General features: G+C 41.0%; 1 protein-coding gene across 3 annotated transcripts in view; it reads right to left on the bottom strand.

Moving 5' to 3' along the window:
* Nucleotides 1-279: 279 nt before the first annotated feature.
* rnf144aa (ring finger protein 144aa) overlaps nucleotides 280-22,957 on the bottom strand; it is a 31,755-nt gene continuing 9,077 nt past the window's right edge. The window contains exons 1-8 of one of the 3 annotated variants that reach the window (XM_040137661.1): nucleotides 16,506-16,585; nucleotides 14,381-14,531; nucleotides 12,904-13,008; nucleotides 11,729-11,789; nucleotides 9,605-9,821; nucleotides 7,880-8,027; nucleotides 7,335-7,424; nucleotides 280-5,354 (exon numbers count right to left, since the gene is read on the bottom strand). In XM_040137661.1, coding sequence (XP_039993595.1) covers nucleotides 5,223-5,354; nucleotides 7,335-7,424; nucleotides 7,880-8,027; nucleotides 9,605-9,821; nucleotides 11,729-11,789; nucleotides 12,904-13,008; nucleotides 14,381-14,515 — 888 coding nt within the window. In that variant the 5' untranslated portion in view covers nucleotides 14,516-14,531; nucleotides 16,506-16,585 and the 3' untranslated portion in view covers nucleotides 280-5,222. Of the gene's footprint in view, nucleotides 5,355-7,334; nucleotides 7,425-7,879; nucleotides 8,028-9,604; nucleotides 9,822-11,728; nucleotides 11,790-12,903; nucleotides 13,009-14,380; nucleotides 14,532-15,941; nucleotides 16,043-16,505; nucleotides 16,586-22,957 lie in introns of those variants that run through there. The other 2 variants (XM_040137662.1, XM_040137660.1) reach the window with 2 other exon arrangements.

Here is a 22,957-nt window from a genome sequence, read left to right on the forward strand (position 1 = left end):
GGGAGAGGATGCTGACAGAGAGCAGGAGGACAACTTGGCAGCAGGGTGTTGGAAGGTAAAGCCAGAGCGGACCAGCCTGATCGGCTGGCAGCCAGCACACGTGTGATAGCAGAACCTTGTGTTCTATACAGAGCAGATGCAAAGGCCCCATCTCTTCTCTTTTAATCCATCCATCCCTCAGCAATGCAGCTTGGCTCCCTGTCTCCTGTTTCTCTGAGGTTCCGCTCTTTGTCTTCCAGGCGATACAGTCCTCCCTGTCCCTCTCTCCATCTCCGTCCCTGCACCCCCCTGGCTCTCTCTCCCCCTGTATCATACTTCATTTTCTCAAGATAACACATCAGCTTCAACGCCCATCCACAAACCCTGTCACCATGGTGCCCACAGATGGTAACTTCCTGTGGTCCTGCCCAGTGATTGGTTGAGAGTCTTCCAAACAGAGAACAGCTGGCAAGGGATGATATATCACCGAGCGTTTGCACTTTCATTTTCAGGGTTGTCTTGTTAATGCTCCCAATCCAGCATCTGGCAGGAAATAGACACAAAAGCAGAGAGAGGGAAAGAACAACCTGTTCTTTGGCAGACCGTAACAAAAGGCTGACACGCGTCTGATGAACAGACAGAGCTGCACTGGAACAGACAGAGCTCCCTTTAATATGAAGGAAAGATGCTTGATGCAAGTAAAACAAAGACCTGATAAGAGGATGTGAACATTCTCTACAAAAGGTCATTGTTAAGATCAGAAAATGATACGCCTCCTAAGTTTAAAAAAAAACAACAGTATTTAAAAAGTTATTGTGTGACTCAAGTTATTAATTAGGAAGATTAGAACAATTTATAAATGAAAAGCAAATGACATACACTTGTGACATCCATTTTTCATTTTTGATGGTACATTATTTCGCTTGTCTCCATTTATTGTTGATTATCTCCAAGAAATAGTAAAAATGAACATTTTGTAGCATAAGGTCTAGATACCTCAAAACTAATTGTGGATTTTAGTTGCTCTATTAAAGATGTTCAGTTATAATTTTTCATATCCAATACTTGGGAGAATGACATTAGAAATGATCATCTCTTGTTTAACTGATGTCAATGATTTGTGCAAATCTTGTACTGCAGGTCCCCTGTTAACAGAAAGGAGAAATATACACTTTCAACACCAGAGGGAGCCATTTCACAACCTAATGGGCCACAAGACTTCTTCATGCTATGTTTGAAATATTTCAGTACATTAGTGTGAGTGAATGAAGAGAGCACAATCACAAAAAAACAACAACCTTTAATACCTGGTGTCACAGTGTTAGTGGAACTGCAGATATACCGAGATGCCGAGTCTAAAGTTGTACAGAACTGATCCCAATATGGCATTGTACAATGTTTATTTCCTTGTTATCACCCAGGTCAATTAACTTTCAGTTACTGGTTAAACTAGAGACATTGTTAAACATCTCTAAACAAAGAAGCCTTGTGTACGGACATCATTTCCCCTGCCAATAATCCACCCACCGAGGTGTCTGATTGAAATTTAATTGACTGATCAGGCCTCAAGAATTTCGCTCTTTAAAAAAGCTAATGCAAAAAAAACAAAACAAAAAAAACAAACAACATGAAGTCAACCTATTGAGTGGAGGAAGGCTGACCCCCCCCCACCCCATCCCTCCCCTCCAAAAAAAAACAAAAACAAAAAAATAACAAAATCAAAACAAAACAAAAAAACAACCAAAAACTGACTGCTGGGTGAAATGGTTCGACGCTACCATTCCACAGATCTTTAGAGGCTACCGTATATTAATATTTAACATGTAGAAGTCAGAGAAAAATCATGCAGCTTCATCTCTTGACACAACAGGTTATAAAATATAAATTGCTGCGCATAACAAAACTTAAGATAGTTGTAAAGTGTAGGCTTTGTAATATAAAGTTTACCTTACTTAACCATTCAAGGGCCGAATATCAGAAATATCAGGAGCAAGCCCTTAACTCAGTCAAACTGTCCTATTCCAACACCTGTGCTGATGTTAGGAGATTAACTAAACCTTTATATGGAGCCCTGGCAAACCTCTTCTGGCCCTAGGAAATGAGTATTTATGCAACGTGATGCTTCAGTGATTGTAATGTTTGCTGTTTGGCCCTTTTTTGTTTGTTGCATAATATAGTATCGACCTGTTCAGTGGTGCCAGCAAACATAGCTAAAGAAGCGTGTTGTGTAAAAAAGAAAAAATGGACGTGGCCATGATTTTATGTGACTTTTGTTAGTTTGTGCCAGCTCAAGACTCCGATGATGTTTTTGTGTTAAAATTGATATATTTGAAATTCATTTTTATCCTGGTGATATCAGACCCCTGATAGATTAAATCACGAAATCCCTTAAAAAGTACAGTTGCAATCTCTCATATGTATTGACTTTTCTGTTGAGTTGACAATGATTTCAGCTGCTGAACTCCTCCACTAAACACTGCAGGCAGACACCATACCAGACACATCACAAGTCATGTCACCAAGTAAAACAATGAAACCCATTTACGGTGCAGCGCTTACATAAAGAAGCATTGAAATATTTTCCACCCTTTAAAAACTGTTAATATATTACAAATACATGGTCAAAATGCACATACAGTAGACAGCTCTGTTTCCTTATCCCTTCCAGGAAATCTGCTTGGCACGATTGTCATGAAAACAACGAAAGCTTCTGGAAATTATTTTAGGTTTAGGACCTTAGTTTCAACAGGTACAAAATTGGACTGCCTTTGATATCAAATTATCGTGGTCATACAGTAGGTGAGGTCAGTGAAAGCAACGCAGGCTACAGGTAAGGTACTCAAAATACAAGGCTGCTAATAACGAGGATTATTATATGGAATATCAGAGCTAAATTTGAGCGAACAGGGAGTTGCAGATGATTAGCTACTGTTTAGCTTAGAATAGCTACTGTTGTTAACTATTGACCGACCTTTTTGGTAACTGTAGCCACACATCTCATGAAATGCTACATGAACACTGGTGAATTACACCAGAAGAAAGGACAAAGTAAATGGCTTATTGAAAACACTGGAATGGCTTTGCATGGTAGCAAAACCCAATAATCTGTTTAGAACTAAATTATTTAACCTGTTTTTTTTTTTTCCTTTACTGACCTAACATGAAATAAGTGTTTTTGTGAACTTGTTCAACTGTACAAAAAGAAAAAAAAAAAAAAAAAAATCAGATTCCCCGGAAGCAAAAAGACATTGACAAATGAAAAGTGTCTAAACTCTGTCCAGGATTTCAAGCTAGCAACCTTAAAATATGGCTAAAAGACGGATAACAGCAACAAATATAATGAAAGTAAAATAGATAGTTTCTGAAGAATTCCCTGATTAAATAAAAGCCATGATATGCACATGTACAGTGACATTCTGCAGCTTTCACTACACACTCCCATTACGACCAATCGATAGCCTTTTAAGAATGGTAATGCACAAACTTGCATAGATAAAGTGATATAGTATAGAGCAGCTTCGTAATTATATGCCCAAAAACGGAACATTCTTTTATATTTACTCTATAGGCTTTTCTAATGTCCCTGCAAGGAATAGCTGCTTGGTGTTGGAGGCGTACCTACCAACAAAACAAAACATCAACACTTGGACCACTAACATATGCAAGTTTGCAATTTGGGGCCTGCAGGTACTCGTTAAGTCTCAAAGAGTGAAGGATATGATCTGAGTTAAGTTTCAAATGGCTGGATGGAGGTTGATCAACTCTCCTGCTCAGAGAGGCTTAGGAAATACAGGCCCTAGGTCACACAGAACATCAGTGGAGGAAAGTTGGGTTTTTTTTTCCCTTTTTTTTTTTTAACAATATGGCTATCAACAGTGTGGCTTATGGATGACATCATTGAATCATCTGAATATAAAGGGCTTCACTGACTGTCTGTTATGCTCTAAAAATACCTTTTAACATGCTTTCCCTGGGATTATTTGGATTTTGACTTTGAACTCTTTTTTTAAAGCACAGGGAAATGCCCAATTTTGGCTATTCTCAATTTAAGGCTATTCGTTTCTATTTGGCTAAACCACCAACTGGGGACTGAGAATTACAGGAGTGACATCTCTTTTGTGAAGTACTAAAAGGGTTCCACAACACGTGGATACAAAGTCCTTTGATAAAGTTTAAATTAATGCTAACTTAAAGAGGAGCACCACTCAATTTGGGAACTTTCTGAACTAGGATCATGAAAATACGTAACATCTTCTTGAAACACAATCTCTCTCTTACAAAGATGACTCCAATATATAACGTTTGGAGGTCTGTCAACGAGAATGAATTAGGAGAGATGGTATCAACAATTACAAAAAGAACATTTGGCTATAAAACATAAGCTGATAGTTACCAAAACTAGTTATCATTGTCACTTGACCACAGAAAATCAGAGTATTTTTAGATTTGAGTGGCAATCCCCTTTAATACCTGTACCTAACAGTTCGGAAAACACTCAAAAGTACAACACGGAGACACTACTCTGGGCACTGTTCTATTAAAAGCGACAGGTTATAAAACATTGACATCATCAAGAGGACGTGCTGTACATTGAGTTGAGAGTGACAACAGCCTCCCATCTCTACCTCAGTCGTGAACATGACAAAGAAATCATGTTCTTTGTGCAAATCGAGTGAACACCAAACATGCGTGGTGTAACTCTAATGCTACTGACTGAACCTGTAGAGCTACATCAGGTGTGGTGGTGGGAAAAAAAGCTTTTGTTGCGTACGACAAACCGACAACACAGAGCGCAAAAAGTAAAAGTTTTTCTCTAAGGTGGCTCCTGCATGATGTTGTCCATACAAGAGAAAAAGCATTTCTTAACATTGATTTTTCCTTTGTAATGACCCACCAAAATACCACAGCACAGTAACCCACAGTGAGGCCACTTAAGGCGGCCTAGTCTTCCTTCACATCCCCAAACCACCAACGTCTTACACACACAGACATAGTGGTCCTTAGACCAGTCTGACCTCCTCTGACCTTTGACCCTGCACCTCTCTTCAGGCCAAGGTGTAGGGTCGCTTTTCTACCATGCCTCTCTCATGCAGAGCTATGGATCCCGAAGCGGCCGGGGGCTGGTGCAGGCTCAGCCCAAAACATGAAGCACTCAAAGCTGGTGAGAGGAGAACAATGTAAAAGGGTAAAAAGGAAAAAAAGGACGGCTCATTCACGGAGCAGCTCCAGCTCTTATGGCGTGTTTAGGTTGGCAAAGGGTCGTCATCGCCTTTGCTGCACTTGCATTTGCAGCAGAGGACGATGGGAGTGGCCAGAAGGAGGAAGGGGGAGGCAACCAGCAGGAGCAGGCCAAAGCCAGCAAAGATCCCCACAACCTGCAAGGACAGAGCAACAAAAATATAATAAACACCTTAATTTAAACTTAAAGGGCTTAAAGGATCTACTGCAAACATCTTGGTGCCAGATACCACAAGGCCTTTTTCTGGTGATTTGACTGTTTCCACAGATCTGGCCTTAAATCTTTCCAAACAACTGCAATACCACATGTTGTCCAGCAGAGGTCAACCAGTGCATCAAAACTACAAACCTTTTTCAGCACTGTTGTTTCAAAGTGCTTCAGAAAGCTATGTTTTCCTTTTAATTTGGCAATTAAAGGCTTAGTTCAAAGTAAAAAATGTGGCTTTTCTCTTCTTACTGACTACCAATTTACTCACTCATTGGTACTGAATATAAAGGTATGTCTTTGTCATCAAGAGAGAAAGCAAAGGTGCCAACAAAAAATCTCCCACTATGGAGCAGGTCAGCGACAATTAGAAAAAAGCCGGCACGCACACTGTTGTGCTACACGGTGCGATACAAAAAAGTGGAATAAATTTTGACTTTCAGGATTCGGCGCTCAGCCATGCTTGAGGGATGCACCCACCACATATGATCTTGCGGAGTTTTACTCCTTTGTAAAGTAGGTGATGTACCATGATTTTTTGATACATTGTGAGGCTGTTGCAAGCAGGGTCCCACATGTAGCGACATAATCATGTGGTTCACGAGTCAGCTGCTACACAGGATGGTTACATTCCAGCTGCAGCACTTTGTCTGTGGAAAAGGTATTCAGTGTATTGGTAGTAATCCAATTTGTGATTTGAAAATGTCTCTGTACTCTTTGCGGCAGGACAAGGTAGTTAATCTACCACATGGGGGAGCCAGACACCAGCAAATTCAAAGCCACAAAATGGAACATACAACAGGCAGTCACGTGCAAAAGTGACTTATAATAGCACAATGCTTTTCCTACTGTTTTGAGGACAAAGAAACATGTTTCTGGGGATCACTTAACAAGCAGGTTTCTGCTTTTTATCATAAACTATATTAATACATTACACACTGTTGTTTTTACAGTCAGTATACAGCTTGTGGAGTAGTGGAAAGCACAGTAGATGGACAATTTTCTGTCTTTAACAGACCCCGTTAAAGGTTTCCTTCACTTTTCAGACATTACATTCCTTCTAACTGCTTTTATGGCTCTCACTGACCCCATGTTGTCAGATACAGGCAAGGAGAGTAGAGGGTTTTTTTTGCGAGATAGTTTCGCCCTGGTACATCTGGTATTTGTGAGGGAGTCAGAGGGAGGCTTTTTAGTTGTGAAGGAGCGAGCAGGGTGAAATGAGGAGAGCAACAGAGAGACAAAGACACACAGAGCAGTGAAGCTGTAGCTGGCTTCCACCAGCTGAACTGTAATCATATGACTCAGTCTGCCCCACTGGGCAACAGATGCCAGTGTGTATGCTAATGTTGACAAAATAACAAGTATGTTGGACAAAGGGACGTGCCACCCCATGAATAGATTATCTGGCTAAGGAGAGATACTGAGGAGAAGTTGGGAACTGAAGAACAGAGTCAGCCTCTGTCAGAGTCGCACCACGTTTCATGTGGGAAATTACATGTCACGGCTAATCCTTCTTGTGTAATCCGTCATTTCACACGTGGGAAATTACATGTCATATCCAATCCTTTATATGTGATCTGTCATTTCATTTGGTTTAAAGGTAAAGAAGGACCTTGGTTATGTAAACCTTTTTTTTATAGTGAAAAGTGTACATAATAGGCTTAGTTGGAAACAGCACCACAGTGAACACCAGACACTTGTTGCCGCATGTGGATCATGCTGTCCTTTTCTTATTGTGCTGTCAAGATAATAGTAGCCCATCGCTAGTGTGAGTGTGTGAGGCAGAAAGAGAAAAAGAGGCAGAACCAGAGAACATGTGTATAGCCACATGCTGCAGTGTGGTTACAGGTGGGAGTGGAACCTGAGTGAGTGTAAGAGGATGGGGCAGGGCCGAGGACGATGGGTTTCTCACCTGTGTTCTGTGCCAGATAACAGATGCCCTGGAGTGGCCCAGTTTGTTTCGACAGGGCCCTTTGTCATAGTGGATCAGGAGAAAGTCATCCTGTCAGGAAAACATATAAACAGAATACGGATAAAGACTGACCATTAGCAGTCTGAAAGACATGGACAGCTGTTCTGAGAAAATTGCTTTTTAAATGACCTGCGGCCCCGCTAGTCTGTGCTCACACAGTCAAGATTGCATAAGGCACCACGGCTCATAAGTCACCCTTATCCAAGTTCACCCAAGGCTTTCATTTTCTTCAGCCTTTTAATGAATTTCCAAAAAAAGAAAACAAATATATCTTATTCCTTTTTTATCAACACCAAGGCTAAGCTACATTTCCTGATAATGAGAACTATTGCCATCACAGGGAGACAAGTGTCCAAGATTATGACAATGTGCAAACACGATATTGCAATATTAAACAGAGATTTTTAGAGACAAACAAATATGTAATTTGGCCCTCTGTTGCAGTGAAGGTCAAGGAAGAAAGACATTAGTAAGGACCAACTCACATCCAGGGACTCCAGACAGTACCAACAGAAGGCATGTTTGCAGTTCTTGCACATCATCTGTGCGCAGCCCTCGTCCCTCTCAATGTAAACTTTACATTTAGGACAGCGCTTGATTGGTGCATCATCCTCTTCATTCTTATAGAAAGAGCTGGGGAGAAGACAGACACAAGCCTCTTGTTTTTTTATTTCATTCCTGATATAAAATCCAAAAATCATTCAACATTCACATTTCGGGAAGTGCCGGGGTTGAGACTGCTTTAATGCAATAATCAATATTTACAACCTTTAGCCGTAACAGCATTTTGTGAAATGGTGGATAACTTTAGTTCAGAAGCCGACAGCTCTTCTAAAAAGAAATAAAAACCAAGAAAAAAACCCCCCAAAAAAACAGCAGTAATTAAAAGGCCCTGAACTCCCTCCCAGACTCGTATTCTTCCCTCCTGCTGGTTTCAGTTTGTCTGTATCATTTTCTCCTGTTTCAGCAAAGTGCTGAGTCCTGAACTCTGGAGCCAAGCAGGTAGCTGTCATTCTGGGCATTGTCCTAGGACAGCAAGCAAGTGCATTCATTTCCAGGCCAGTTCTCCGTGAATTGATGGTACTGTGCCTTTGAGTGCATTACAGCACATTGTGAAACTGGAAAAAAAAGACTGGTCTAAATTTGCTTAAAGGGAGGGAGGGTATGAGATTCTTGTTCGGCATTTAAATAGCTCCTTGTTTTTTTTTTCCAGCATTTTCCTCAGCAAAAGCTCATCAGTAAACAGTCTGAAGTGGTTGAGTTAAAATACTTCCGTATCTAAATGATAAGAAATTTGTATAAGAAACTGACACCTCATCACAGGCAGAACGAGTCTGCTGTAATGCTGAACTTTTCACTTTTAATACAAGTCTAGATCCGGTATAATGGAGGGGGCATTCAAATGAGAAGGTTAAGAATTTTTGGCTGGGGTGCACAGAAGAATCAGAATGCAGCCTTCCGAGACAACCTTATATTGAACAGATGTAGTTCAAGCACCAAGGCTCTTTACAACCAACGGCACTCATCCTAATCCTCTCTCCCTTCACTGTGGCCTCTGAGCTTGGGCCAGAACCTGTGCAGATAGAGGAAAGCTCTGCAGAGCTGATGACGTTTCCAGAGTAAGAGGATATCACAAAGAAACGGGTCAGCTGCGTATGACTCTGGCCAGCCCTCTTCTACCCTCACAGACAGATAATGTATTCTTAAAAAGCCTAATAAGCCCATCTCAGACTAGTTTACTGCAGTTTAGTTTCAGCAGATTGTTTTATGTCTACCTAATAATTTATGCTGGAGCCCTGGCTGATGCTCGACTGAGCAGTGGCTGAAAAACAGCCAGCCAGACCAGCTGTCAGACTATATTTAAAGCTGCACTGAATGAATCCTGCTGTATATTGACGAATGGTCCTGAACTCCAGTCAGGTGAGCATGACATGTGGATTGCTACGCCAGTTCTGAGAAAATGAATATCATTTCCAGGGATTGCATTGGCAGATGAGGCCCGGGTTTCAGCTCTAGCTAATGCTCTGTCGTCACCCGAAGCCTTCATGGGTCACCAGAAGTGAAGCATGTATGAATATGTCAATCAGTGTATATGGGTTATAGTGTACAGAATACAGAGGTAAGAAAAAAAAACATGCTAATATCTGATTTAAAAATAAGGAGATGAGAGACAAGGCACATTAAATAAGCAAACAGACAGAAAACAGTACCTGTTTTCTCCTGGTAGGAAGGAAGTAATGGGCAGGTTGTTCTCCTGGCAGGCCTGCCCGGGGTGCCAGTTGGCCTTGCAGGCCGAGCAGAATTCGAGGGCACAGACGGCGCATTTGACCAGCTGGGGCAGTGCTGGAGAATCTGATTCCGTTAGTTGGCACACGGCCTGGCAGGTTGAGGAAGGGCACCATGTCCGGCACGGGTCCAGCAGCACCTCTGATGGCACAAAAGAAGTATCAGCGTCATGGACGGTTGCTTTCGTAAAGGGTCAGCTCACCCAAATCACACACATATAAATAAAAATCTTCACAGGGAGTTTTATTTTGGTCAAAGGTAGTTGTCAAATCCGTGTTGAGTTTATCAGATGTTTTCAAAAATTTTTAATGATTTTGGGAGCACAAAAAAAAAAAAAACTTTCATCTCCTATGTATGTATCTCCACTGGAAATTGATTTTTTAGAGGCAGATATCTAAAAATCTCAGAAACCAGAACTATATGCGTGGCAAGACACCGCTAGATATAGATTTTTGTGTTTTGGGTTAACATACCCTCTAAGGAAGGTACAATTAACTTACAACTCAACATTTAAGTAAGCTTACAAATTTGTAAAAGGCCTCCAACACATTTTTTAAAATGCACAATTTTCAAGGCTCATATTTGTATCCGCTTATGTTGGAAAATTGCTTTTGGGGAAATTTTGTTCTTTTCTTGCTGTATGACTTCGTCAAGCCCTTTTGAATACTTTGTTATTTTTCAAAGTGGTGAAGAGACCAGTTTGTGTTATCCGCCAGTTCTAAGTTCTAGCGTGATGCACTTGCCCTTGTATCCTCTCCTTCCTTCCCCTTGCCTCTCTGCCAAGAACCCCGAGCACACATTCCACATGCACTCTTGGCTCAGCCTGAGAAATATGGAACGGTTACAGCGAATATTCTGCCTGAATGGACTGGGACATTGATGAGACGGCTGACTGCCCTTATTCAGGCAGCATCAACAGCTCTTTCTGAGGCTTTCTGAGGATTTTTATTCATTTACAGGACCCCCCCTCTGTATTCCTATATATGTTCGTCTTTTTGTTCAAGCATTTACTCCCACAATCTGCGTGATCTGCATGGTCTGTATACAGTTTGACTTTGTGTAGGTGGAGAACCTGCAGGGCGAGTACCATCAAAGAGTGATAGCACGGCTTAGTTACTGCTTTCTCTTGGTAGCGACGGAATGGATTATTATTAGTGATTATCATGTCTACATTGACAGCATGGAGTGAAGCAACACAAAGCTCCCATTATCTTTCCAGCACTGACATCCAAACCTTTATCAGAAGGTTAATATTTATTCTACAAACAGTGTTAACTGCAGACACTGAATATGTAGCCACACACTGAGGCAAGAGATAAAAAGGATTTCATTTAAATATCTCTCAATGCTAACAGACCTGCCTCCATCAGAGTCAGTCAGACAGTTTACAAGTCTAGAGCCAAACCAATCCAATTAAAATCTCTTTAAACAAAGTCCGGGAGGCTTTCCCCTTCATGTATATTTAAAGGGAGTTGGTGTTACACTTTGATGAGGATGACAGCGTTGAATACTGCAGTACAAATCAGACAGTTAGGCCTCAGTAGCTGTCTCAGGAATACTCCTTGCCTGCATGATTACTTGCAGTTGATGAATGGTAATGAACACGGAATTTGTCAGAAGTCAAAATTTTAACACTTAATTCAGAATCAGTTGACTGCTGTTGTGGTACTCAACAGCAGTCAACTGCTTCATGGTGAAGTGTATGGAAAGAAAACAGACAACTTGACAACACCTGTTAGTACTGAAGACTGAAATGTACTGAGCTAACAAGCACTGCTCAAATTTTTTCTATTAGCTGTCTACAGATATCCCGTGGCGTAATTCAATAGCAAAAATGTCCGCGGGGGGGAACGATTGATTCCAGACAGAACGAGCGATAGTTCAGCTACACATGAAAGACAGGACTGTCGTCATCCTTTAGTGTGTCACGGTAAAATACAGTATCCCTGGACGACAGGAGGATCCACATGTCTCTGCAATTGACAGTCGCTGCCCACACACTGAGAAGTGATCACTGATGTAGTGCGGCTGCTTTTGCATTCTCTCACCCCTTTCAAACTGAAGCTTCTTGTATCTCTGCATCATCTCCGTGGCCACCATGCACTCGATCTACAGGGAGAAGAGAGGAGAAGTGGGGGGGTAAGCAGGTCATTGTGCATATTTATAGACAGAAGCAGCAAGAAGCAATTATACATTCAGTAATGTGAATATCATTTCCAGAACAATGTCAAATTCAAATTTCTACAAGATAAGTACTTGCTACTTGCTTACCAATAAGGCCCTTTATCCCACACTCAGATAGAAAAACAGAATCAGATTGCCAGAATGTATTCAAGGTGCATACGCAAGCCCACTCAAGGTTAAATTTACTCATTATTTTGGCAATGAAACGAGTACTTGGGCTTTGTAATTGACTGTAAAGTGGTCAATTACAAGGTGATGGCACTGCTGTCAGAGTAGACAGGAGTGAAGCATGCTTTGCCTGACTGGCAGGACTAGCTGGGGTTCCATTAAGGGCCCGTCACACCGATTGATTAGACACATAAGGCCATGGTGTGCTGAACCATGCTGAGCCTACGGGCTTCAGAGACAGAGTGAAAGAGTGAGTGAGTCCATCAACCAAAATACCTGGAGGATGAAGAGCACTTTGCCCTCAGATTGACCCTACGCTAGGAAGGCAGGAACGCAGGAACAGTCATTATAATGGAATAAACACTGGCGGGTGGAGCGCAGTAGTCATCTTGAGTAAGGCTAGAGCTTTTAGGGGGCATAGAGGCGTTAAACTAACTGCAGACATGTTAGTTTCACCAATTCCTACTTTTTTTTAAGTGGTAGCAGCATTTTAAGAGATGCATAACATGGAAAAAAAATTATTTGGGTCACATTTAACTTTTTTTGTTCAAGTACAGGCATTACCAGTTCTGCACATGCAACATTAGCATGTACAGTACGTACATGTACATGCAAATACCAGCTTGTTGTGCAGGTTCTCTGCATGCACACCATCATGTATATTACATTGTGAGAATAAAAAGTGACCATTGTTTTTGTAAATTGCTGCACTGATAAGGTCTACTCTCAGAGAGCTAAGACATACTGGACATAATTAGGCAAGTTCATGAGCTGTAAGGAATGTTCTGATATAGGCAACCAGTCACCAGCGAAATGAAAAACTAATGTTATGACAATCAAAGTAAAACTGAATTTTTCCTTAGATCAGTACCTCATTTTCCTGCAAGTGTCCTCTTTTGGGGCAGGCAGAGTCTGGACAGCTAATTGCAGTTTCAAGGCCTTCTTTAATCAGGAGTTCCACATACTGCTTCAGGCACTGAGGGAAAAGAGACAGTCAGACAAATGCGACATTGACCCAGTTCAATATCCAGTCAGTCAGTTAAATGAAAAAATAAAAACAAAGCAAACAGACAGTTTTAGAGTTTGAAACTTAAAGCTGCACTAAACAATATTTTTTATTAACAATGGATCATAGGACTATATGTAATGTGAAAGGGTTCACTAGCAGTGACAAACCCACAACAATTATCACCCAACTCAACATTTTCCCTCAGCTCAAAAGAGCGTTTTAGCTTATTTCAGCTCATTGTTTTGGTTGTGCAGCCCACAGCTTCACTGTCTTGGGTCAGTTTCACCGCTCTCAACCCTGTTTTGAGCTGCACTGAGCAGCTGTTTTTTATCTAAAATGCTAAGATAAACACGGTTAGCAACTAGCTGGGGAATAAAGTGAGCATTTAGCTGTCTGACACCAAAACAGAGCTAAAGAGTGAATATTAGACTTACATTTGTCAGGTGGACATAAACATGTCTCGTGTAAATGAATAACTGTTTGCTAACACATTTGCCATATCAAATTCATACAGATAAAAATATATACCTTTGTTTTCGGCTTGACCCACTAGACCCAAGTAGCTAAATAAATAAATCAATAATTGTAATAATAAATAATAAAACGTCTACCTAAGAGACAGACATTAACCAGCATATCACGGTCTTCTGTTCTATGTTTATTTATTGGTCCAGTAAACTGTGTACTTTTCATAAATGTGAGCAAAACATTTTAAAATGAACATCAAATGGTAAAATGGTAAAATAAAATGGTTCATAAAAAAAGTTGCTCCAGAAAAATATCGGTCCCTCTTTGTGTTTACACTGTGGTTGACCACAATAAACTCCGCTAACTGAACTTCGGTAATTACTGCCACCACCCAGACTGTGTTTGAGGAAGTGGCTTCTATTTTTGGTGGTCATTCTCGGGCATTGTTTCCTCATCTCTGGAGTGGATTTGTTACAATCTGACAGCAAATGGGCGTTACTGTTCCTCCGTCCTGGCCTTTTCACACGGGTCCGCTGTTACACAGGAGCGAAAGTGCAACATTTGTAATAGATCCTGAAGCCATTACTGATTTCAATACGGTGAAAATCCTGTATGGCTCTTATTAGGTTAAAATCGATTTTGATAATTGCATTTACTGTGATGTGGAGACAGATCTTCTGGAAATGCATGTACTGCAAATAGCTGTTTTTCTGGAAACTATTGTTCTTTGAAGTGCATTGTGAATAGACTGCTCATCCTTTTTGTGTATTGTATAAACTTGTTTGGTGGATCTTTTTTTTTTTTTGCTTAAATCATCATCCTTTTGATAGCTGCTGGAGCTTTGTTGGTGTTTGTCGAGTGTCCTGCTCACCAGTGTACAGAAGACACATTGGCACTGTGTGATGGTGGTCATCTGCTCCAGAGGGAACTCTCCAAGGCACAGCTTACATGAGACCAGGGGGTCCACGGCCAGCTCCCAGGTGGGACGGTATCGTGCTGTGGTCATCTTCACTGCCACAGAGCTGAAATAATTAAAAAAGAGGGAAGGGAATGAGGGTGGAAAAGGAGAGAGAGCTACAGTTAATTAAGCAAAATGAATCATGAGAAATAGCAAGACAAAGAATACCCGTAGTTCTGCTTAAAGTGAGAATATATGTGGCTCAGTTTTGTTTGTGTCCATCTACATAATAAATCTAGAGTCCAAGAAGTGCTTTATTCGTTGTGACACAATCAGCATGATGGTATGGGCACAGACTGAAAACGCATTGTGAGTTGTGTCCAGTGAGCGTGCACATACACAGACAGGCCCGCTGTATGCATGATGACACCAGCTCTTTGCTTAAATGCCCCTTGTCAGCTGTGCTCATTTTTATTCGAAGCCTCACGCTTTCTGGCAATTAAAAAAAAATAGAAAAAAAGAAAATATAGTTCAAAGGCTCCTCAAAAACTCCTGTAGCTATTGGCTGTCTCAGCTCGCTGTGAAATTTTCGCTCAGGATGAAATCACACTTTTTTTTCCTCCACTGCACGTCATTCACGTCTCAGAAAAGGTTATTTTAGGCCGTCTCGTCTCACTCATATCTTTCCCTCTGTAGCTGAGAGCAGAGAGCAACCACTCGGCTATTTACAGGAAGCAGTCCAGCGCACACAACGTCAACACTGTCAAGCTCTCCTCGTGCTGCTTAGCAACCGCCTGAAGGAGAATTCTGGAGGTGGAGGGGGGCCTGGATAGGATAGAGAGGCACGGCAGAGGACAAGAGACAGGGAAAGATCGCAGTTTGCTTTCAACGGTCACAGTGCTGTCTGCCTCAGTGTGCAGCTGCCTGTTTGCAGACACAGAAGAAGAGCACAGCCAGTCGGTGCAGAGGGGTTGAGGAGTTCACATGATCACTCCATGGACTCTTTCGCTGTCTACACGCGCTACCCAAAGAGGGGAGTGGAGAGAAAAACAGACAGAGTGTGTTCTGGTTTAGCAGAGATGTGACATCACTTCAATACTGCCCCTCTTAACAACACTTTTAATCTTTTAAGGAGGAGGAAAAATACAGTCTGTTCCTCTGGATCCACCGTTGCTCCACTTCATGAGGGTGGTAGGTAAAGGCAATCCACAGATGATACATGCTAGAGCAATAAAATAAAAATGAGACAGACACTGATCTGTCGGGGTAATGAGGCAAAACCTGGGATAATGTGATGGATAGGATAGTGCACTTTTCTAAACCCACGTTACAAAGTGCTTCACACAAGGCAACAACTAAGAAACAAGCAGATCATAAAAACAAATTCCAATAGAGTAATAAGCAAATAAAATAAAACCAATTACTGTGTCGACAGCAAAAGGGCAGTCAATAAAAATCAAGTAAAATCAGTAAAAGCTTTCCAAAAAAGTATGTTTTAAGAAGAGATTTAAAGGAGGTCATTGATTGTGCTGACCTGATGTCCTCAGGCAGCTCGTTTCATGGCTTCGGGGCTCTGACTGTAAACACTCTGTCACATCTAGTTTTCAGCCGCGCCTCAGGAGCAGATGAAAGACCTCTGCCCGAGGATCTCAGGCTACCTGCTGGCTTGTATGGAAGAGCTCAGATGTAGGACACTAAGAGCCTTAAAAGTCAACAAAAGACTTTGCTCTCATTACTGACTTGTGTATGGTGCGGTCTTTCAGCAATAAACACACTTGTATTGTCTGTAAGTGTAGTTTCCTGTTCAGTCACAGTGGAGTAATCAATCCTATTGGGCAGAAACCCCATAATTACATTTTTTTTCCCCCAAAAAGATTACTGAACTATTTCAACAAATAATGAGGCACCCTCATCATAATCAGGATTAATTAATAATGAATTTTCAAGAGAAAAAACAGCCCGCAAATAAAAAAGATGCAAAAAAAAAAAAAAAAATTAATGGGAAGGAAACTACTTGTCAAAAAGTGGAGATTCAAGTGACAACATGAAAAATATTTCATTACATTACAAAAATCTAAGACAAAAAGATGATACAAACCAGCTACAAGCCCACTCTCATCGATTAAAAGATGTCAATTCAGATGATGCCAGACTAGGAAAAATGTCTCATTTGATAAAAAAATCTGATTGCCTCGCTTGTTCTTCCTCCGCATCTTCTCATCGTGTCTGCAGTAGGAGGACCGAGGAAGAAATGCAAAGTGAGATGAAACTGAGAGGGCAAATACGAGAAATGAGATATTCCTCATGTCTGACTCACTCAAAATCACCTGGAACTCATCCATCCACTCTCCGTCACACTGACTAGAAATCACTGGGCAGTGAGGAAGGTCTATTATGCAAGTGCTGAACTCATATCCAAAAGATTAAAAATGGCATTTTGTATCAGGTTGGAGCCAAAGACTTTCAAACTTGACCCCGAGAGGAGCTTTTGGGAAAGCACAACAGACACGAAAGACGACTTTACCACAGAAATAATTAAATCCCAATTAAATCACAACTGAAATGCAGCTGCAAAGATGAGACACATTTAGTTGACTGCTAATGAACGGTATGTGCTCTCATCTTAAAAACAGGTCTGACAGTTATCAATGTGCAAAGCAACATGAAGCATCTAACACTAAGTTTGAAAGGGGCATATGTAGGTAAGTATCAGTCATAAAAACTTCAAAATGATTTAATGTGGCAACAGGAGCAGTTTCAAAACTGTGCAACTGATAAGTTGAATGACAGCAGTTCCAAGTGGAACGACATTAGTCTGTTTCTTTATCTTTCTCCTTGTCTAAACTACTGAACTCTAAGAGCCCTGTGGCAAAAAAATAAACTGACAGTACAAAGTAATTCAAACTGTACAGAGCAAGCCTTTGTAATACAGTGTGTGCTTTTACTTTAGAATCAGTTTCTCTCCTCCCAAACTTTGTATTGGCTGTGCAAATACTGACAGACTGGGTCGATGGGGACAAATGAAATAGTTTTGTAAGGATGGCCGGAGGATGGGAGAGGGAGGGAGTGAAAGAGAGCCACAAAGGGAAAATTAGTTTTCATGAGAAAAGCTGCTGCAGTGCGATCCTTCTGCAGCATTATTAACTAGATGGTCCATTATCACTGTGAAACACACACGCACACACACACACACACACACACACACACACACATAAATACATACACGTAAACAGTATAGTCCAAGAGATGGGACTGTGCACTAGGGCCTCTTGTGTTCATCTCATATATAGCCTTCAAGAGTACTATACGTCTGAAAAGGTCAGGTCAGTGAGCTAAAAATCAATTAAACAGGAGTCAGAAGTGAGTCAGAAGTCAAACATCCATCCTGAGCAGTGTGTCAGTCATCAGTCTGAAGGGGCTCCGCTCACAGCTTAACTGGCTACAGGAGCATTCATCTGCTAATGACTCCGTATCCAAGAGACAAACGCACATACACGCACACACATATCAAGGGGATGGAAATGGTCATGAAGGAGCGACTGATGAGAACTTCTCGAGGGGGCTAGAAGCGAAAAGGATTTCTTCCTGCAGTCTACATGATACCATCCATTACAGATTGGACTATTTATTCTGCAGCTAAGGTGCAGTGAAGCTGACAAAAAAAAAAAAAAGGTTAACTACAGAACACAAAACATAGATACAGACTCATGGATACACATATACAGCAAAAGCAGTAACAGTGAACCTAGCTTCCGTCTTTTATAGTAAATTGATTCTCATCTTGAACGCAGACCAGGCCAAAAATCACATCAAAAAATGACCTCACTTCAGTGACGTCAGCCTTCAACTGAAACTCACAAGGACCTTAAAACAAGACCAGACGCAGACTTTTCTACACGCAGCACAGAAGCATTACTGCTCTCATTATACTTTGGGAATTACTGTGTAATGTGGCTTCCAAACATTGAGTAACTTTATGGATGTCTTGCTGTTTCCAAGAGATGTCTCAAATTGCATCCAGCACTGATAACAACGCATGCCTTTGATGAATAAAGTGCAGGTTATTGCACAACACAGTAAGGTGATTTCTTGGTGACGTTTGTTCAAGCCAGCAACAGTCCCTAGAGCTGAAAATTTTGTTTTATTATCAAAACTCATTGAAATTTTGATCAGTTATGGTATTTATATCAACAGAAACGTAATGGTTAACAATATTAAATTGAAAATTTATGAAAAAAATCAAGCAAAAATGATGTTCCATCCTCTCAAATGTTGGAATTAGCTTTTCATTTCGCCTTTTTTGTATTATTGTAAATTGAATACTTTCAGTTTTGGACTGTTGATGGTTAAAGCAAGCAATCTGAAGATGTGGCAGTGGGCTCTGGGAAATTGTGAATGGCATTTTCCACTATTTTTTGACATTTTATATACCACGCAATTAATCAGTTATTCAAAAACTAATTGATAGATTCATTTATAATGAAAATAATTATCACTTAGGGCCCCTAGATTTCTTTTTCTAATTATGTCTGATACAATAAAAATGAGACTGACACTACCACCATTAGTGTTTTTGCCGTCACTCTGTTTAGTGTTCACTAGAGAGACCAGCCCTGCTCTGCTTTCAAATAAATGCTGCTTCCCAGCGCATAATGAACAAAATAAAATTAATATTCTCTGGGAGAGATGGGAAGTAGGAGCGCATTTTCATATGCTACAACATGTAGCTGCACACTGCAGAGCAATGCAGGCTTTGCATTCATGAGCTAAACTCAATTAAGAAGTCTGAATGCACCAGTGTGAACAGTCTGACTTCAGTCATTTGCTCCTATGGAAGAGAGAGTATATTGAAAGAATGTGAGATGTTCACCTGGGTTAACAGCTTATACTGTGTGTAATTATATAACGTCACATCACAGCATTGCATAAGGCTCTATTTATATACTGTACCTCACCTATGGCTGATGTGAAAGAAAGCTGCTAACAACTGTTGGCTACTCTCGGAGAGGGAGCAGCCCACGCATTCTTTCTCACTCACTCTCTGACACACACATGCACTTATCAACATCCTTTCAACACATGCACAAAGCTGTCCTTCAGCTGATTTACAAGAATCTGCTGTCAGCCAATTACGGAAGTTGGAGAGAGTGCACTGAAGGACGAAAACTGAAAGCTGCACTGTGTTCAGCTAGATACAGACGCAGGGGAGGAATGAGACCATGAAACCATGCTGATAATATTCTACCTGGAGTCTGGGGACAAGCCAATAGATGTTAACTTTATTTGCTGCAGCAGAATGAATGTAGTGAAAAGCCTGATATGATACCAGCTGACGCAAACAAACCTTGTTCTGACTGGCCTCATCAGCGAAATTGAATCTTGTCTCAAGTTTACTCTTGTCAACATTTCAGTCAGGCACACTCGTACAATAATTTCCTCGTTGTCTCACTGGAATTGCTGATGTAATTGCAGTCCACTGACATGTATGTTCACAACGCATGCGATTTCTTTCACCTCAAAATCCACGTATACTCAGTCACCTGACATCATGGCACAATGAACAGCAGAGGTTAATTGTGGGTACGTAAAGAAAAAAAAGAAGCCTAGCTTGGCCTGTCTGCACGGGGATCTGAGTGAGCTCGGGGTCTGAAATAAGTACTTAGTGATCCTGCCGTCAGCTCCTCCCTCCCCTGTTCCTTCCTGCCTTTCCTCTCTCAAGAGCCCAGCCCTGCTCTTCATGGCCAATTAGTAGGTCCTTTAAGTTTCATTTATGTCATATCCTCTCTGTGTCCACCGCTGCAGAGAAAAAAGGGGAGAGACACAGTAAAAGGAAGTAGACAAGGAGAGTGGCAAAGTGCCAATTTCTTCTGTTTTGCAGGCTCCCTTGACTCACACCTTTACCGCCTGCCATAACTTCTTGTCACCTTGTTGTGAAAGCTCCCACTGGGCAACAGAGCAAAGAGGAGAGGACAGATCACAGAGGAAACACACAAACACGCTCAGGCAGACATGCATGCACATGCAAATGGTTACTGAAAACATACTGTAGATGAACGGAACATACTACACATACTCGAATGGGGCTTTTTGATTTTAGGGCATAATAAATGATCGTCTATCATCTGATCGACAATCAATTGATCCCTAAAATACATTATTCATTTTATTTTAAAAATTATATTATTGGACTATTTCAACTATTGTTGCAGCACAATCAAAATACCAAATTAATTATTAATATCATAAATATCATTAAACAATGTGCTCAGGAATAATTTCTACTCCTGCTGCACTCAAATTTTTTTATTCAGCTAATGTACCTTATTATATTTTAATATGTTTCTGATGCATTGTTCTAAAGGCTGTTGTGTTCACTCCCTGGTGACAACATGAAATAATACTATAAGAGCATGGTTGGTATTATGACCACTGAAGGGTACAAATTAAACCAACACTAGACACCAACATCTGTTCAACACTGTGATTATTAAATCCTCCGCATCCTACAGCGGCCACCGCAGTGAAGGGAGGGTAGAGCCTGCTAATGCTCAGTCTTGCAAGGAGGCAAATAAAACGTGATGGTGTACCCTCTGATGGACACCAGCACAGGGTATGATATTCACAACCTTCACCTTTTGTAACCAGAGACATGAATGATGAGACTTATGGTAAAACCAGTATTTGAGGGACAAATCCTGCCCTTGCCTGGATAGAAATCGACATCCTCTCCAGTAGTTGCAACAGTTGTGCATTTGCAAAACCAAGATTCAAGGCAACAATTGAGTCAGTAATAAAATGAATAACCTGTGACTATCTTTATATATACACGCAGTTTATCTCCATATGAATTATTATATTGGTGCAGTATTAAAATAACATCATTGTGAGACATGCCACTGCTAACATCTCCTGATGAAAAGTAACATTGATCAAATCATGCCAGTGTCTATTTTGAGCATGTTTATCAAGGCAGAATGTAGGGCATATGGGTCATAGGTTGATGTAGATCAATACTGAAACAACAGTGCAGTCATGCTGTGCATAGCCATAACTCACGTACTCAGGATGCCGCAGCGTGTTATTCTCTTCGTCGGCTATCAACTAACCCACATTCATAACCCAAACCTCACACACGTGGGGACTTTATTTTTTGGACAGCTCAATCGCTGAATGTGAAAGGTGACATGCCCTCGTGTAGGGACAGCGGTTGGGGACAGTCACCGTCTGTCCTCGACATGGAGGGGGAGCTCTAAGATGGTAGCCAAGAGTGGTGATAGGCCTAGTTTTTCCATGCCCTGAGGAGTTACGCAATCACCCAGATGTATTTTGGCATTGTAAGTGTTGTGGGGAAGCTGTGTGTGTGTGTGTGTCTGTGTTATTGTGCCTATCAAATCAAAGTCCGTTTTGCAGTTTCTGCCAGACAGACAGCGACAGGGGTCATGCCTGGGTATATAGGGCAAAAAAACCTGTAGTGTCATGTCTGCTTGGTCTCTTGCCATTTTTACTTGTTCTGTTTTTTTTTTGGCAAGGTAAGCTAAATATCCTCAGTTACTGCAAGGACTGTCGTTGGTCTGCTTGACCTGGTTTGTATTCACTTTGTCGAGTGTGTTTTTTTGATGTGAGAATGAGATGGAATGTGTTGAAGAACGGCTAAATTACCATTATAATTAACGCTAAATTTGTTTCTTCTAATCGAGCAAATCTAGTCTCATCCTTCTCCTTGCGACCAGCACTACTACTCTATCAAAAAGTGAATGAGAAATGTAAACATGATTATTTCAGGTTTACTGTGATTGCATGACACTGTCTGTTAATGCTGTGAAAGAGCCACAATACTGAAACAAATAGTACATAAATTGTGACAACCAATATACCCTAGAAATCATAGCATAACCACTAAAACACTAGGACAGGAAACAGAAGTTTGCTGTGACCACAGGGTCAGTTTATACTTTTCTTTTGGTATTCATCATGTTTGCCATATAGAGGGTCTGTATGACATGCGCAGCACTCCCCTTTGGAGGGACAAACATGACCATAAGTGTTGAAAATGACAAAAATGGCAAATCTGCAGTCAGTCCAGAAGTTGTGATGGCTTAAATGGTCATTGTGTTTTGTTATGGTCAGGTCAACAGCTAGAGGAAATTTGTGAGCTCTGCGAACACAGCAATGCTCCTCGTATTTACCAGAAAAACACTGTCCATCAGGAAAGATAACTGTCTCACAGCATTTATGCCGCTCAGTGATAGCAAACCTTAAAGTTACCTTAAGAGGCATGAAAAAAAAAACAAAGCAGAACAAAGAAGATCAGTGAGATGGGACAAAAGAAGAAAGAGGAAGGAAAATCGGGAAGGAAACACCAGTCATCAGTGCTCATGCAAAAAAAGAGTGAAATGAGGCAAATAAAAAGGAAAAACAGACAGTAAGAGGACAGGAGGTAATGCAAGAAAATGTGAAATTGTAATAAAGAAGGACTTTTTTCCACACCACTGTCAGCCTCTGAGGTGGACCATTAGAAAAACAAGTAGAGGCGTTGGCAGTATTTAATGA

Source organism: Xiphias gladius, chromosome 10, assembly GCF_016859285.1.
Source record: "Xiphias gladius isolate SHS-SW01 ecotype Sanya breed wild chromosome 10, ASM1685928v1, whole genome shotgun sequence".
Taxonomy (NCBI): Eukaryota; Metazoa; Chordata; class Actinopteri; order Istiophoriformes; family Xiphiidae; genus Xiphias; species Xiphias gladius.